General features: G+C 43.4%; 1 protein-coding gene across 8 annotated transcripts in view; it reads left to right on the top strand.

Moving 5' to 3' along the window:
- The first annotated feature begins 742 nt into the window (after positions 1-742).
- The window catches only part of INSIG2 (insulin induced gene 2), a 14,224-nt gene continuing 648 nt past the window's right edge, over positions 743-14,318 (top strand). Inside the window, exons 1-8 of one of the 8 annotated variants that reach the window (XM_041124214.1) lie at positions 747-804; positions 1,544-1,633; positions 2,954-3,126; positions 5,162-5,502; positions 8,422-8,546; positions 10,834-11,000; positions 11,430-11,529; positions 12,029-14,318. The exon at positions 12,029-14,318 is cut by the window's right edge and continues 648 nt beyond it. In XM_041124214.1, coding sequence (XP_040980148.1) covers positions 5,259-5,502; positions 8,422-8,546; positions 10,834-11,000; positions 11,430-11,529; positions 12,029-12,070 — 678 coding nt within the window. In that variant the 5' untranslated portion in view covers positions 747-804; positions 1,544-1,633; positions 2,954-3,126; positions 5,162-5,258 and the 3' untranslated portion in view covers positions 12,071-14,318. Of the gene's footprint in view, positions 805-827; positions 847-1,543; positions 1,634-2,953; positions 3,127-4,071; positions 4,198-5,161; positions 5,503-5,536; positions 8,010-8,421; positions 8,547-10,833; positions 11,001-11,429; positions 11,530-12,028 lie in introns of those variants that run through there. The other 7 variants (XM_041124215.1, XM_030017115.2, XM_030017112.2 and 4 more) reach the window with 7 other exon arrangements.

Here is a 14,318-nt window from a genome sequence, read left to right as displayed (position 1 = left end):
GGAAATAGTTCATTAATAGAAGACTAGTAACGAATATAACGTTATAATGAATACGTATATGATACATAAATGAACAGCACTAGTGTACTATATCCCTCTCCACATAAATGGCATTTTTTTATTGCGATGCCTTTGCTACTCGTTAAGACAGGTTAAAGCAAATTGTTTTCTGCTTCGCATTGTTCGTTCTCCCCGAGAGGCCCCGGACTGGTGATGAAAATGTGGTTTCTGGCGTAACGAGCTGTGCCATTTTTTGCCCCAATCGCCGAAGTTAGGCGCATGCGAAAGTCCTTGCAGGACGCGGTGCTCAGGGGAGCCGGGCTAGGGCAGTTTGAGCTGGGAAACCAGCATTTCACCTTTTCTGTGACTGGAACGTGTAGCGGGGACATCGCACAACCCCACATCGCAACTCGGCTGGAAGCACAAGCGTGGCACGAAGAGCCGAAGGGCCTGTACGCCTTTATTTGGGTAACGACCCCCGTTCCGAAGGAAGGGCGGCCTGGTGCCCATCACAGAGGCCTCCACTGAAGTCTCCCTGAGTTACTCCATCTAGTCTTTCGACCGGCACGTTTGACGGCTCATTCCGCACCGCCGCGGCGGGGGTCGCAGGCCGGCTCCCGAGGGCAGGGCCGGCCCCGGCGGACGCGGCCTGGCCCGTTCCCCGTTCCCCGCCCGTTCCCCGGCCCCCGGCCCGGCCCGGCCCGCCCCGCGGCCGCCCCTGTCAGCGGCTCGGCCCGGCGGGGCGCTGCGGAGGCTGCGCGGGGCGGGGACTGGCGCGGGGAGGGAGAAGATGGCGGAGGCCGAGTGAGTCCCGGGGCTGCGGCGGCTCCCGCGCGGCGGGGACGGGTGGGCCGGCGCAGGGGGTGCGGGCTGGGGCTGTGTCAGGCGCGGGGGCCCGGCCCGGCCGGGCAGCGGCGGCCCCCGGCCCCGTCCTCGTCCTCCCGGCGGGCCGCCGAGCCCCCGGCGAGCGCCGCCGCCGGAGCCCTGCCTCGGGGCGGGGGTGGCATCGGGCCCCGCCGCGGCCCGGGCTGCTGGGGGCGCGGCGCAAGCTGCGGGCGGCCCGGCTGCCTCTGCCGGGGGCGCGGGGGGGAGGCCGCGGCCCGCCGTGCCCGGGCGCAGCGGGTGAGCGAGGGAGAGAGAGGACGGCGGGAGCCGTCCCCTCGGGCAGCGGTGAAACCTTCTGCCTGGCGAGGCTTCCCCCGGGCAGGCGGGGGCCCTGCGCGGCCGGGCCCGCGGCCCCTCCGCGGGCGTTGCTTAACGGGCCCGGCCAGGGCCGGAGGTGCTAAAACGCCGGCCTGAAGCGACCGCCTTGGTGCCCGGGTGGATGGGGCTCCTCGGAGCCGGGGCAGACCGGCCGGGAGAGCCGCCTCGCCTGGTGCCCGGGGAAGGGGGGTGGTTTGCTTTTGGCGTGGCCTCGCAGAAGACAGATGGTTTCTTGTCATTTCACCGTTTTTGCCATCTCCTGCGCGTTGTTGCTTAAATAAATCTTCTTTCTTGGCCCCCGCTGCACGGCGTTGTTCCTAATGTGTCTGTATCGCGTCAGAAGTTGTGAATCGCACACAGCAGAAGGCTCTTCGCGAGCATGAAGAGCACTGGGGAGCACTTGCGGGACGGATCTTCTAATTAGAAGACAGTTAAGTGACTAAGTGTTTTAAAAATGTCTAGGGTGATAATTTACTTGTTAACTTTTTGTGCAACGCCAGACATCGCGTGGTTGCCTTGCGAATCGTATGTAATGCTCTTGCGCGGTATGTAAAAAAGCTTGGGTTGAAGCTGTGTGCCACCGAGGAGGGGAAGTGCAGCTGAGACTTTGTGGGAGTGCCAAGCCTGTAGATTTCAGTGCGGTGTTACAGTTTTGAATACGAGTTCCCAAGAGATGAAGGCTCAGAAGTAGTGTTGCTTCAGTATGTGAACTCTTCCCATCTGAGTGGAAACCCTTAGTAAAATACAAGGCTTAAAAGGAGAGACATCCCCTCCTCTGTCTGCAGGCACGCTAGCATCCCAGTCCAGAAGAAGGAGGCGATGTCGTCTTTAGAGATCTTAATTTCCATTTTCATGAAAGGCGATGATAGTAAATACCTTTGCCATGCCTGAGCATCACAAGCCCAGGCTGTCCAAGGCTCTGAAGAATCTTTACATGAGTGTTGGTCACCTTGCTCTTTTGCCTATTGCTATGTGGCGTGCCAGAAGGTCTCAGAGCCAATGAGTGGAGAGAATTTGGAAACTGGGATAAAACAAATAGGAACAGTATGTGTGGGGTGAGAAAAGGATGGAAATTACTTCATCATGCTGATTTGGGACCTTGTGTTGCTTGTTATCAACATTCACCAACATGTACCCAGCTCAGGTGCCCTTGCTGTGGTCAGGCTGCTTACCTCGTAGTAAAAATCTGTTGCTGGTGCCTTGAATGACTTGCAGCTGTAGTGGTTGTATAAAAGCAGTAAGTGATTTCCTTGCATAGCAAAATCCTGTTATGTTTCGATAACACTTCACAATTAAATATATTTGCCAAATTATGTATTAAATAAATGGAAGTTGGGTAACTGCAGGTTTTATATTCTGAAACTGGTTTATGCCAGAATAAAATTGGCCTTTTATTTGATCATCAGCATTTCTAGGGGGGGGGGGGGGGGGGGGGGGGGGGGGGGGGGGGGGAAAGTAGTAAGATCCGATCGGTGTTTACGTCAGTATTGCTATGTGGGACAGTCGATGATTCTTCATTAAGTTGGAGATTCTTGTAATTCTTCAAATACCATAAACAGTCTTGTTAGAAGGAGATATCAAGAGAGGATAAAATGGGGAAATAATGGCTGTGGGAAAATTGTTACTAGATTTCATCAAAGATAGGGACTTGAGCTGATCTCACTCAGTATTTTAGTTGATGACCTTGGTGCACAAAGTAGGATGCAGTAATGGTGTTTGCTGATGACTCAAAGCTGGGATCCATTTGCAGGGCCAAAGAGGAATGAGATACCCTACAGGAAGAATGGAGTGATGTTGAGTGTCACACTAAATAATACCTATGGGCTGAAATTCAGCATGCAAGGTTTGGGGCTGGTATCAAGGAACAAGGAGTTCAGTAACAGGAAAGAAGAGAGGCTTGAATGTAGTAATGGATCACAGGAGGCGAGCAATTGCTTTATGACAGTGAAAAAAGAACTTGTGATCCTTGGTGTGCAGCAGAAGAGTTCATTTAGAGAGAGACGCAGAAGCGTGAACTTTCTTGTACAAGGCTGTGAGAGACAAATCTGGGATTGTGTACATCAGCTCTGGTCATGCATTAAAAAAAAAAAAAGGGATATGCAGACTTCAGAAAGTGCCAGGAGCTGCTGGGATGGTGAAGTAAGTGGAGAGTCAAGAGATTAACTTGTTTACCTAGGCAAGCTAAAGCTAAGAAGGGATGTAACAGTTTAAAACCCCCCATTAGGTACGGTATTCCTGCAGAGTTTGTAATTGGGACCTACAGTCTCTAATGCCGTGTATTGACAAGACTCCTGTAAATTCTGGAAGTTCCTATAATCATCTGGTGGGCAAAGGCCCCAGGGACAGGGGAGACTCTCAGCTGAAATAGTCATGTATTTGTGACTCTGTGCTTTCTTTCCTGGAGGCTAAATGTATTATCCAAGCTCCACTGCCATGCCATTTGGAGGAGGGGAAAAAAAAAAAAAGTCTGGAGCACCTCCTTTTTGCTTGAGGGAAGTGTGTTGCAGTGCCAGTGCCAGCCTTGATGCAGACATCTGTTCAGTGTGAGTCAGGAAGCTGACTTAAGAAGGCAGACACTGTGGTTGCCCTCTTTCCCCCTAAGATGTGTTCATGATTACAAATAACGTGGAGAATTGGCCATGTAGAAGAGATCCTGTATTCTTAGGAGGACTCTGCTGCCTCCCGGAACTGCAAGTGGGAAGTTACATGTGATCAGAACTTTTTTTTTTTTCCTTTTGTTTTGCCTCTTGGAACTTCTTCTGAGTGATGGAGGATGCCACGGCGCGGCATGCATCTTCTGTGCATTTACCTGTAGTATCTCAACTAGCCTGGATGTATTTAACTTCCCTTTTGGCTTTCAGACGGCAAAAGTGAATGCTGCATCCTCTGCACTGCTGCTGCATTTTCAGAGAGCTTCCTTGGGATATGCTGAAGCTGGGGAGAAAGGGGGATGGATGCGCTGGTTTGGCTCCCCTTGTGCCCGCGTGGCCATAAGTAAGAGTTAACAAAAGCCGCCACCAGTTGGCAGTTTCAAATTTAAAAACAATGTCAGGGCTTTTTTTCTTAAGTTCCAGGTGGCTAAGCTGTCAATCAAAATCGTTGTTATACATGAATGTGGTATTGAATCCATGTATAACAAGACTTTTGATGGACAGGTTTTTTTAAAAAGCGTGATCGGGATGGGAACTCTGCCATTCCTGTAGTGCCGGCAGAGTTACTCATGTAGGACGCTACCTAGGGCACAGGCAGGGGAAGCTCCCTTTCCCTTCACTCTCAGGTTCTTTTGTGCCTGATTACAGTTACAGTTTGTAGTAAAGTATGGCAGTTTTCACCAAAAGTGTGTTACTTCGGTAAATATTTCTCTCTATTGAGATTACTTCTCTGGTTTGCTGAGTTGTTTGCTCTTATCTGGGGATACAAAAATGGATGCACTGTGGGATTGCTGAAATTCTGACTCCATCCTGAAAAATATTTCTCAGATTTCACTTTCCAGTTGAGAAATGTTTTCTGGCGTCTCTTCAAGAAGAGAGATCTGTGAACCTCTGTGGCTGACTTGAAACTAAGGGCTGTGTTTACTTGCTTCTGAATTACATAATCTCCAGTTGTTGCTTAAAGGAGGGGAGAAAAACAATTTATTGTTACTGCAAAGCAAGCCTTTCTTCTATCTGATATCGGTTTCGTTTCTTCACCTTTTCTCTGTGGTATCACGTTGCTAGCTGTCCCATCCCACATGTTTCTTCCTCCTCTGTCTCCTAGTAGGCCAAGCTATTTGTAAAACCTGTTTTCTTCGTAAGGCATTTTTGCAGCTGTGGCTGGTTCTGCTCTCAAATGACTAATTACTGCCTCAGAAAAATATAATAGCCATTATTTTTTTAACCCAATCTCCAATGTATTTAAGAGAAATATATTTAATGTTTCTTATATCTGCATTTTTCACCTTTTTTTTATTATTTTTCAGGGTTTGGGTATCTCCTAATTGAGGAGAATCAAAATACTGATTGCAAGTGAATCCTCCTCAGTCAGCCTGTTGGATGTCTCTGAGAATATAAGAAGTCATGGCAGAAAATGACGCAATGCCAACTTTACCAAAAAAGTGTGGCCCATACATTTCGTCTGTAACCAGTCATGGCATGAATTTGGTAATTCGTGGTATAGTGCTGTTTTTTATTGGCGTATTTCTTGCATTAGTATTAAACTTGCTTCAGATCCAGAGAAACGTTACTCTCTTCCCCCCTGATGTGATCACAAGCATCTTCTCCTCAGCTTGGTGGGTACCACCTTGCTGTGGCACAGCATCAGGTAAGTTCAGTCGTGTATGTATGCCTGGAGTGGAGATGAAAGGGTGGATATAGGTAGTTATATAGTTACAAAAAAATTATACGAAAAGTGTGGAAGATAAAAATTTCTCTTCCAACATCACTGCCCTTTTTGAGCTATTACTATCCTGATCGCCCTATGTATATACCAATATGCATGTATGTGTCCAGAAATTGTTGTTCGGCTAACTTGTTTTACTGTAATGTTAGCAGAGCATACCCTTTGCTTTTTCGGCTGTGTTAGAGTACAAGTTTAACAGACTTTAGAAGGTGGTGCCACTTGTAACCTTGAGGCTGGATTACAGGAGTGTGCTCTACAGGCAGCCCTTGAAGATACCCTGGAAATGTCAGACTGTGCAGCACACAGTACCTTGTTTTGAACACAGCAAAACACCCTGAGTAACGCTCCCTTTTGTGGTCCAGCTTTCCGTTTGTTCCTCATTCCAGTTCGAAGTATAGCTTTAACTCGGTAGTGCCAGGAGACCTGACTGTCTCAGGGAGTTGAGGCCAGGCACGCAGTTTGCGGTTGTAGAGGCACGTTGCATAACAGAGCACCTCGGTTAGATTCATCTATCAAGTTGGATGATGTGAACATGCTCCATTTCTCCCATGACCACGTAGGGAGTTGAAGCTTTTGCATGTTTAGCTAGCTTAAGTGAGATATTTACTTTAGGTGGTAAGAAATATCCATTTTTCTTCTTCTTTCATCTTCAAGTATCAAGGCATCTTCCGTGTTACAAGCCTGATGGAATTTGGCTTTCTACTTGGCTCTGAAGATCACTGATCCTATGGGTCAGTTTTAGGCTTTACGAAGGGAATATTCTTAGCAGCCAGTACTGGAGGATTCTGCTTTAGCAAACCTTTACAGTAAAGGCGATATCTTCCTAGAGGTCAGTTTTAATAAGATTGAGAAGCTTATGTTTCTGGGTATTAATGCGAGTCAATAAACTAGCTTTTGAGTTGGCATCACTGTTTTGCTAATGATAATATTTAAGTCTATTTTTTTCCTAGTCGTCTAATTGCTTTCTTTTTGACACCTTGTTGAAATACTACACCCCAGATGTCATAGAGGAGCTTGATTTGAAAGGAAACCCTCCAAATATCTCTCTGAATATGTCAGTTTTCTTCCCCTTTGGAAATGCATTTGGCATGTTATGGTGGCAGTCACATACCTGCTTTATCTGCTAGTTGTCTTAGTCCTATTTCTTTTGTCTTGCCGAGATTGTTGATTAGTTTTTCATTTGTATCCTGCATTTGCTGCATTTTTCTTTTATACTTTAAACTGATTGTCTCGACAAACATGTCTGGTAAAGGTTTGATCTTTTATATATGGAGTAGTGGGGGTTGAAATGACAGAACTGCATAAAGCAACGCATGAAGCTTGCAATGTTCATTGTAAGGTTTGCACTGTCAAATGTTTGCATCAGGCTGCACCTTATGCTCTCTTAGGCTGTCTGAGAACACTGTCTGGAGCTGCATGTGGGGAAGCTGATCTTGCCGTCATCTCAGAAGAAACTAGTGGGACTTTCTGGTTCTGATGGGGTGGTGGTTTTGATGGAAAGACTGGATATGGCTTGTAAAGTGTAGTCAGTCACTTGCTAGGCATTTGCACTGCTTGATTTGAAGCCACCTGATTTAAAGATATTACTGCCTTAATTGGCTTTTCCCGACAGGAGTGACCCCCGTTGAGGTGTTCGTGTTCTTTCTTTTACACTATCAGTCTTCTCCATTTTCTTTCCTTATCTTCTCTGCTTGCATACATACAGGGAACCTCTGTGCTAAATGCTGATAATTCACCCATTTTCTTACCATTCGTACTTGCACAGCCTTCCTTGGAATTGACATGAACATTTCTCTGCAGTATGGTTCATTATTATGAACAGAATAAAGGTATTTTGCATGTTTATAATCAGTGGTGATCAAGGCTGCTTTCAGAGAAGTCCTTTCATCAGTCACTGTTATTAGTCATCAGTTTGGCCCAGTGCCTTTGGCAAGAAAATTGCTCAGGGAGTTTTTTTCCCTCTCCAGCTTTACTGGTGATGTATTTTCCCGAATCCTGGACATCAGTTTCCTCTCTGGCAGAATAAGGAGCATTTGCCATAACATACCTCCAACAGCATGCCAGACTGAGGGCACTGGAGTCTGTACCCATGATGCAGGCTCTGCCCCATTCTTGCAGCACCAGTTTAACATTAAGCAGCAGTGGCATTCCTCAGTGGTGTTGGTGACAGTCTTTTTAGCTGTAATTGCAGTAGAGAACACATTTATGAAGAAGTGTTCAAAGACCATAGCAGTTCCCTGGGGTTGAAAGTCCTGTTTGCTTTCTCTGTTCAACAGCTACCAAAGACTCTTGGCTTTCCCTCTTCTGTGTAAGCCTTTATAGTAGCATTGAAGAAGAGAAAAACGTTATCCAAGCAAAAACTGCTTGTAACAACAACAAAAGAAGACATAAAATACTGGTGTTACAAACCACACTCAACCCTTACTGTGGTGTGTTTGTTTTGCATTTATTGCAACATGTATGTTTAATATGTGGGATTTTCAAAAGTGCCAGCCTGCAAGCTATTACTGCTCTTTTTGAACTACAATGTGAGACTGCAGATTTTGGTAGGGTGCAGAGCTCTTTCATTTTCCACCCCTAGTTCAGATTGTCTCTGTTTTGCTACTTCTGCCAGGTCACTGCTGCAGTGGTTGAAGATGCTGCTGAAATTTTACAGAGCTTTTTCAAATAATGAAATTGTTTGAAATTCTTCTTCTTTTACAATGCATGTTTTGTGCTATTTATCCTTAAAAGATCCATTTTAGTAGTAACAATATTTGTCAAAGTCTAGATAGTCTGTATTTTAGTTAAATATTGCTAGTGCTCTAACTTCTGGGCCTTTTTTCTTTCCTGTCTCCACAGCTGTGATTGGGTTATTGTACCCATGCATGGACAGACATCTGGGAGAGCCACATAAATTTAAGAGAGAATGGTCCAGTGTAATGCGATGTGTAGCAGTCTTTGTGGGAATAAATCATGCCAGCGCTGTATCCTATATTCTAATGAAATTGGCAATAACAAATGGGTTTCCACTGAAACAAAGCTCACATAGTCAGTCATAGTGAGTTGTCGTTAAAGATATAACGTGCAGCATTCTTGCAAGGGAAATGCAGAATATGTATTAGTGTTAAACTGTCGCAGCAGTATTGGAGGTGGTAAGTCTCACTTCTTTTCGTTCTGAAAAATCTTTTCATTAGAGATGTCTCAATATAGAGCTTTGTCTTACTTATAGTCTTTATTTTCTTTGAATAATTAAAGTAAGTGCAAGGAAATATTTATGTGGTAGGTGTTACGGAAAAGTGCTTTAAGACATTCCAAGGGTTGATGTCCTTTTAACACCGTAATAAGAGGTTGAAGCCCAGTCTTGAGGTCATCAGTGAAGCACATGCACTTTGCAAAGAATGCAGAAAACTCGGGACCAGATAATACCCAGGACTACACAAAGCAAGTAAACGTTGTTATCCCATTCTGCAAATGATGCCTTGATGCTGAGAGAGTAGTTACCATTCCTGTGGTCATTCAGTAAGAACAATTAGAAGTAAGTCAGCGTGTTGCAGTACATTATACTCCTCCTCATTGTGTAGCTATTCAGATACATCCTTGCACAAGTGTGCTCAAAATTGGCATCCCTTCCCTCTGAAGCAGCTGGGGACATGCTGGGTGACAGGGTGCTTTTCATGTGGACTGGCACACCTTACTGGCAGTGCTGTGAGTCTTAGTGGTTTTGTGTAGTCATGCCTAGTGCCTTCTCTGTCAGGTAAAACCGGGATCTGTCTGTGAAAATTGGGTTCTTGTAAACTAACTAGAAGGAAAGTTGATAATCTCTGGAACTCTCACCTCCTTCAGTGTCAGCTCCAACACGGTTTGCAGAAACCGTGCTAAGATGGCATGCTACTGAATCTTCTCATTTCCAGGAGAACAGGGCAAGTTAAGCGAAAGTTGTGAGAGCTGGCTGAATTCTTACGGAGGTGGCTTGGCCCTTGGATGGGTTTTGTACTTGTTTGGTTTTGTTCCCACCAGCTGTCCTGTCCAGTATGGGCAGATGAGCTGGAGCTGCCAAGGTTCAGAGTCATTCCCACTGTCCCTCGCAAACCTTGCTGTCCTTGCCAGAGATGCATTAATCTGGTCCTGTGATTCTCGCTGACCTGGACTGTACGTGTTGTGTAAGCACATGCAACTTTGCTGCTTTTAAGAAGTACGAGAGAATTGACAGCTTCTCTCTGCATGGGTCAGATTATTTACAGCAAACCTTCTTGCAGTTTTCTAACAGCTGTTACACGTATTCCAGGACATCATTAATGTACCGTCTGTATTTCCTCCTTGACAGCTCTCCAGACTGCTTTCTTTTCAGCTTATTACCCGTTCTGCATATTGCCATATTTGGTGTGTTTTTTGGTCTTGTTTGACATTTTTTCTGATGCTATCGATTTTTATCCTGTAATTATTTATTTCACTTAGCTGAACTTCTTTCTCATTTCCTCCAGGTCTCTCTCCAGGTCTTTGTGAGAAAATAAGGCAGTGTTTTTATGTTGTCATCCCATAAATTTGCTTTCAGGCTTATAAAACTTGACAGCCTCCTTTTTAATAATCTGTTTTGGACAGGAGTAGTGAGTATGAGTTAGTATTTCCAAAACGTTTTGAAGAATGTGAAACACTACAAAGATATCTGGAGTAACTTCACACTTTTATCACCAAGTTGACAGAACTGATTTTCAATGTTGGTTTACATTAATACTTTCACAGTAATATTATTTACATTTTGTTTTATAGAAAACATTAACATTTTTAATGTTTAGCTGAATGTAAACTAGCATTTAAATTACAAAATTGCAATTAAGAGTGAGAAATACCTTTTTTTCAGTAAATCCCTGTCATTTGGAGGAGTCTGATGCTAAATTTAAGATTTCATGCTTCGCATAATAAAGGATTAGGTAAGGATGAGATGTCCTTACTCTGAAGAGTAATGTGTGCGTTGTATGTCTGTATAAAACACCTGCAGTGTCTGGCAGGTGTATAGTCTCTTCGCTCTTATACAGTGCTAAGACCTTAAAAATCTGAAGAAGTGTCATAAGTTTTTAGTTTCCTGATACATTGGCAACACTCAGAAGCCTTATTTCTTTATACCAGATAGCTGTGTGATAGCTGATACAGCTAGTGCTGTATTTTTTTATGGTATTTTTTTCTGTTGTGCCAAAATATGATAAACAGAAATGAAGAAAACTGCTTTACACTTGTATATGATACTTCCAAGCTTATCCTTAACAATCAACATAGAAAGTGGATTTTGCCAACAATATCCAGTTGTCTCTCACATTAGCAGCCCTGTCAATTGGTCTGTGGTGGACATTTGATAGATCACGAAGTGGCTTTGGTCTTGGAGTAGGAATTGCTTTCCTGGCCACATTGGTGTCACAACTTCTGGTCTACAATGGCGTTTATCAGTAAGTATTTACTCCTTTAAGGTTAAATGATAGTCTCCTGAAGCTGTAACATAAAATCAGAATAATTGAAAGGGTAGAATTTGACATGATTTCCAAAGCTGCCAGCACTTAATTTTGAGCGTAACATAAATTGGACTGTTCATGAAAGCTTTTGTGTATTTTTAAGTGAGACTTTTAGTTGGAAGTTGTTCATTTCAATAAAATTGCCACCTTACCAGCAATGTAACATGCTTTTTTTTAGTTGAACAAATCAGATTATAATCAATAAGAAGCCTCCTTTGTTATTTGCTAGAAGTAATTAAATTTCTATAATATGTGTCTTTTTTAATTGAAATGTCCTAATATTTAAATTTGTGGATTTGTCTCATGTGATTGGATGACTCTATGTATTGTACAACGTTGAGCTCAAAAACATATGTTCTTTTCCAGATACACGTCTCCGGATTTCCTTTATGTTCGTTCCTGGTTGCCATGTATATTTTTTGCTGGTGGAATAACTATGGGCAATATCGGCAGGCAACTGGCAATGGTAAGTTTGGAGGGTGGGGGGTCGATTGCCTTCTAGCTGAAAGTTTTAATCTACATGTCATTCCTTCCTTTGTATATACCAACCAGCTGTTTGACTTGTGGATGTGCAGTAAGGTGGAAATCAGTAATCGTTGCTTTTTTATCTAGTTATTGAGCCATTAGTACTGTTACTCAGAGCACAGCCCATGACTTTGCTCTGTACACTCTCAGTTGCATACTTCTAGTCCTTTCAGGACCAAGAGCTAAATAAGAGCTCCCGTGTTTGGGGAGAAGTCAGGCTATCCCATCCCCTAAGTCTGAACTGCTCTTTCTGCTGCTGAAGGAGACAGAGACTGCAGCCAACAGTGTGTGCACAGAACCTAGGGAGACCAAGGTTACCTGGGTGAAATGTAAGCTAAAATATTTTATCACCCATTTTGTAGAAAAATCCCCCTCATAGCAGTCTTTTTCATTAGTTATGTAAATCAGTATTATTAATTTTGTCAACTTCTGTTTTTCAGTATGAATGCAAAGTCATTGCAGAGAAGTCTCACGAGGACTGAGGAGAAACAATATACACCTTTTAAACAGGAAAATATCTGACAAATGACTGTTGGAGGAGCATAAGGAACACTTGACTATGAAATTGCCAAAATGCAATTTTTTTCCCTTGAGTGGTATACTTTACTGCAATCTGTGATTGCTGCTTCTATAGAAACCTTGATGTCTGATTTTGATTACTGTGAAGTTACAATAGTATGCAATACATTTGACAATATTGGTTCAATTATAGGATTCTTTTTTCCAAATCTAAACTGAGTTTACCATAAATTCTTGTCTGTCCATAATGTTGCAGTGCCAAACTGAACCTTTGCACTACGTTTCTGTAGCTGAAACTTCTTGCTTCACTTTATCTTGAAAGTTTTGAGGAATTTGTTTGTAATAGCTCAGTGAAAGACAGGGGATTCAAATTTAGGAATGAAGATCTTCTCTTTTCATGATGATAGCCCGTAATATCTTTATGAAATCCATGGATTACAGGTGAGCTTTGATTCAATAAGTAACTGATTTCTGCCTGTTAACACACTGTATCATTCTTCTTACATCACAGGTGAGGAAACTTAATACGGATTGTGTGGGTTATTGCCGTGGCATTTCATTTGTCTGTGGTATGTGCCCGGTATCACAGAACACAGAAATGGAAACTGAGGCTGGAAGTGACTTGCTGTTTTTTCCCTGGTACAACCAGTATGCATGTTTGTATATGAATTTAAGTGGACCATCATGAGATGTGGACAGATTCTGAAACTACCTGTTCTGTTGAGTAACGGGATACAGTTCAGGTCATTCTTTTATAATCCCTTAAGCTGAGTTGTTTTGATCCCTTATGAAAAAAAAATCTTAGGGAGTTTTTATTGCGAAACTTAATTCTGCTGAACTAAATCAGCCACTACCATATAGTGTCATAAAACCCTCCATTACCATTGCTACTCTTGATAGTTCTTGTCTACTACCTGCTCTGTTCACAGGGATCAGCAGAAGGAGACAAGGCTGTATTTTAGGTACTGATGTAGCCCTTATTGCTGTGACTGTGGTCCAGGTAACCATAAATGCATTTGTTCTTGTAGCAATTTTCTGAGGTAGAGGAATACTGTTACCCCTATTTTACAGGTGCCTGTGCACAGAAAGTCTTGATAGGACAGAGAGCTGAAATAGGCTGTGTGCTAATCAGTTCCCTTCTTAAGAAGAAGGATTTTAGTGTATGACCCATATTTGGGGGCATACGTGGAATTTCCTCTTGGCTTTGCATCTCGCTTTTAAGACCATGAGATAAAAGAACTCATGCAAGAAGGCAGAAAGCAGACTTCAAGAGGACACTGCTAACCTGTGCCAGCAGTGATTTTGGCATGGGATGTCTCTTTGTTTTCCCCCTTCTGTCTCTGTCGATGATGTTTTAATGTATTTGTTCTCCTTTTTCGGTCTTGAAGTACTATGTTTTAAATCTTTCATGAAAGGTTTATAAGACATGTTACAGTCACCTAGGGAGGCTGGAGTTGGTCCAAAGAACAAATAGATGTTTAGACAAGTTTTTATTAATAAATGTGTGTATGCATTGTATATGAAGCTTGAAATAGGCAACTCTTTTTCAGTCTTACATGTTTACCTCATAAGTCTGAAAAGTATGCAATGGAGTGCTTCCAAAAGCGTTGTAATGAAAGAGATGGTCACAAAAGGAAAATTTCTTGAATGGGGAAGCGTGAAAACAATAAATAAGCAAATGACGTATAAAGAGCTTGGTTCTGCAGCTCCACAAAGTTTCATCAGCTTGTCACGGTTCCATGACAATTCAACACCTGAAGCACACTTTCATTGGGTAACGTTTCAGGAAAGCACTTACAGATGCGCTTTGCTTTAAGCAGAGGTAGAACATGTTTTAGATCCCTGACTAGAGATTTTCTTTTAATCAAACCATACGGCAATAAGAAGCATTTTATTAATAAAACCAAGAAACTGTCAGGGTATGAACTAAAGATGAGTTTCTTTAGGCAGGCTCTGGCATTTCACTGAAGAAGCTGTTGGGTCCCCTCCATACAGTATTTTGCTTCATCTGCCTTCTTAAACAAATGGCTTCAGCTTGGTGGGCAGCATGATGAGTCCCTCTTGATTTATCAGGGCATGAATGGCATAAAAATTCAGATGTTTCTTATCCTAACTGTAGGGAATAACATGGTACCTCACTAGCCAGTGTGCTGACTTGGTAAACAATTTAGTTTCGTCATGACCAGTAAGTGTATACAACTGGAGATGAGT

This window comes from Aquila chrysaetos, chromosome 6, assembly GCF_900496995.4.
Source record: "Aquila chrysaetos chrysaetos chromosome 6, bAquChr1.4, whole genome shotgun sequence".
Lineage (NCBI taxonomy): Eukaryota > Metazoa > Chordata > Aves > Accipitriformes > Accipitridae > Aquila > Aquila chrysaetos.
Note: the sequence above shows the minus strand (reverse complement) of the source record. Positions and strands in the feature narration are given on the sequence as shown.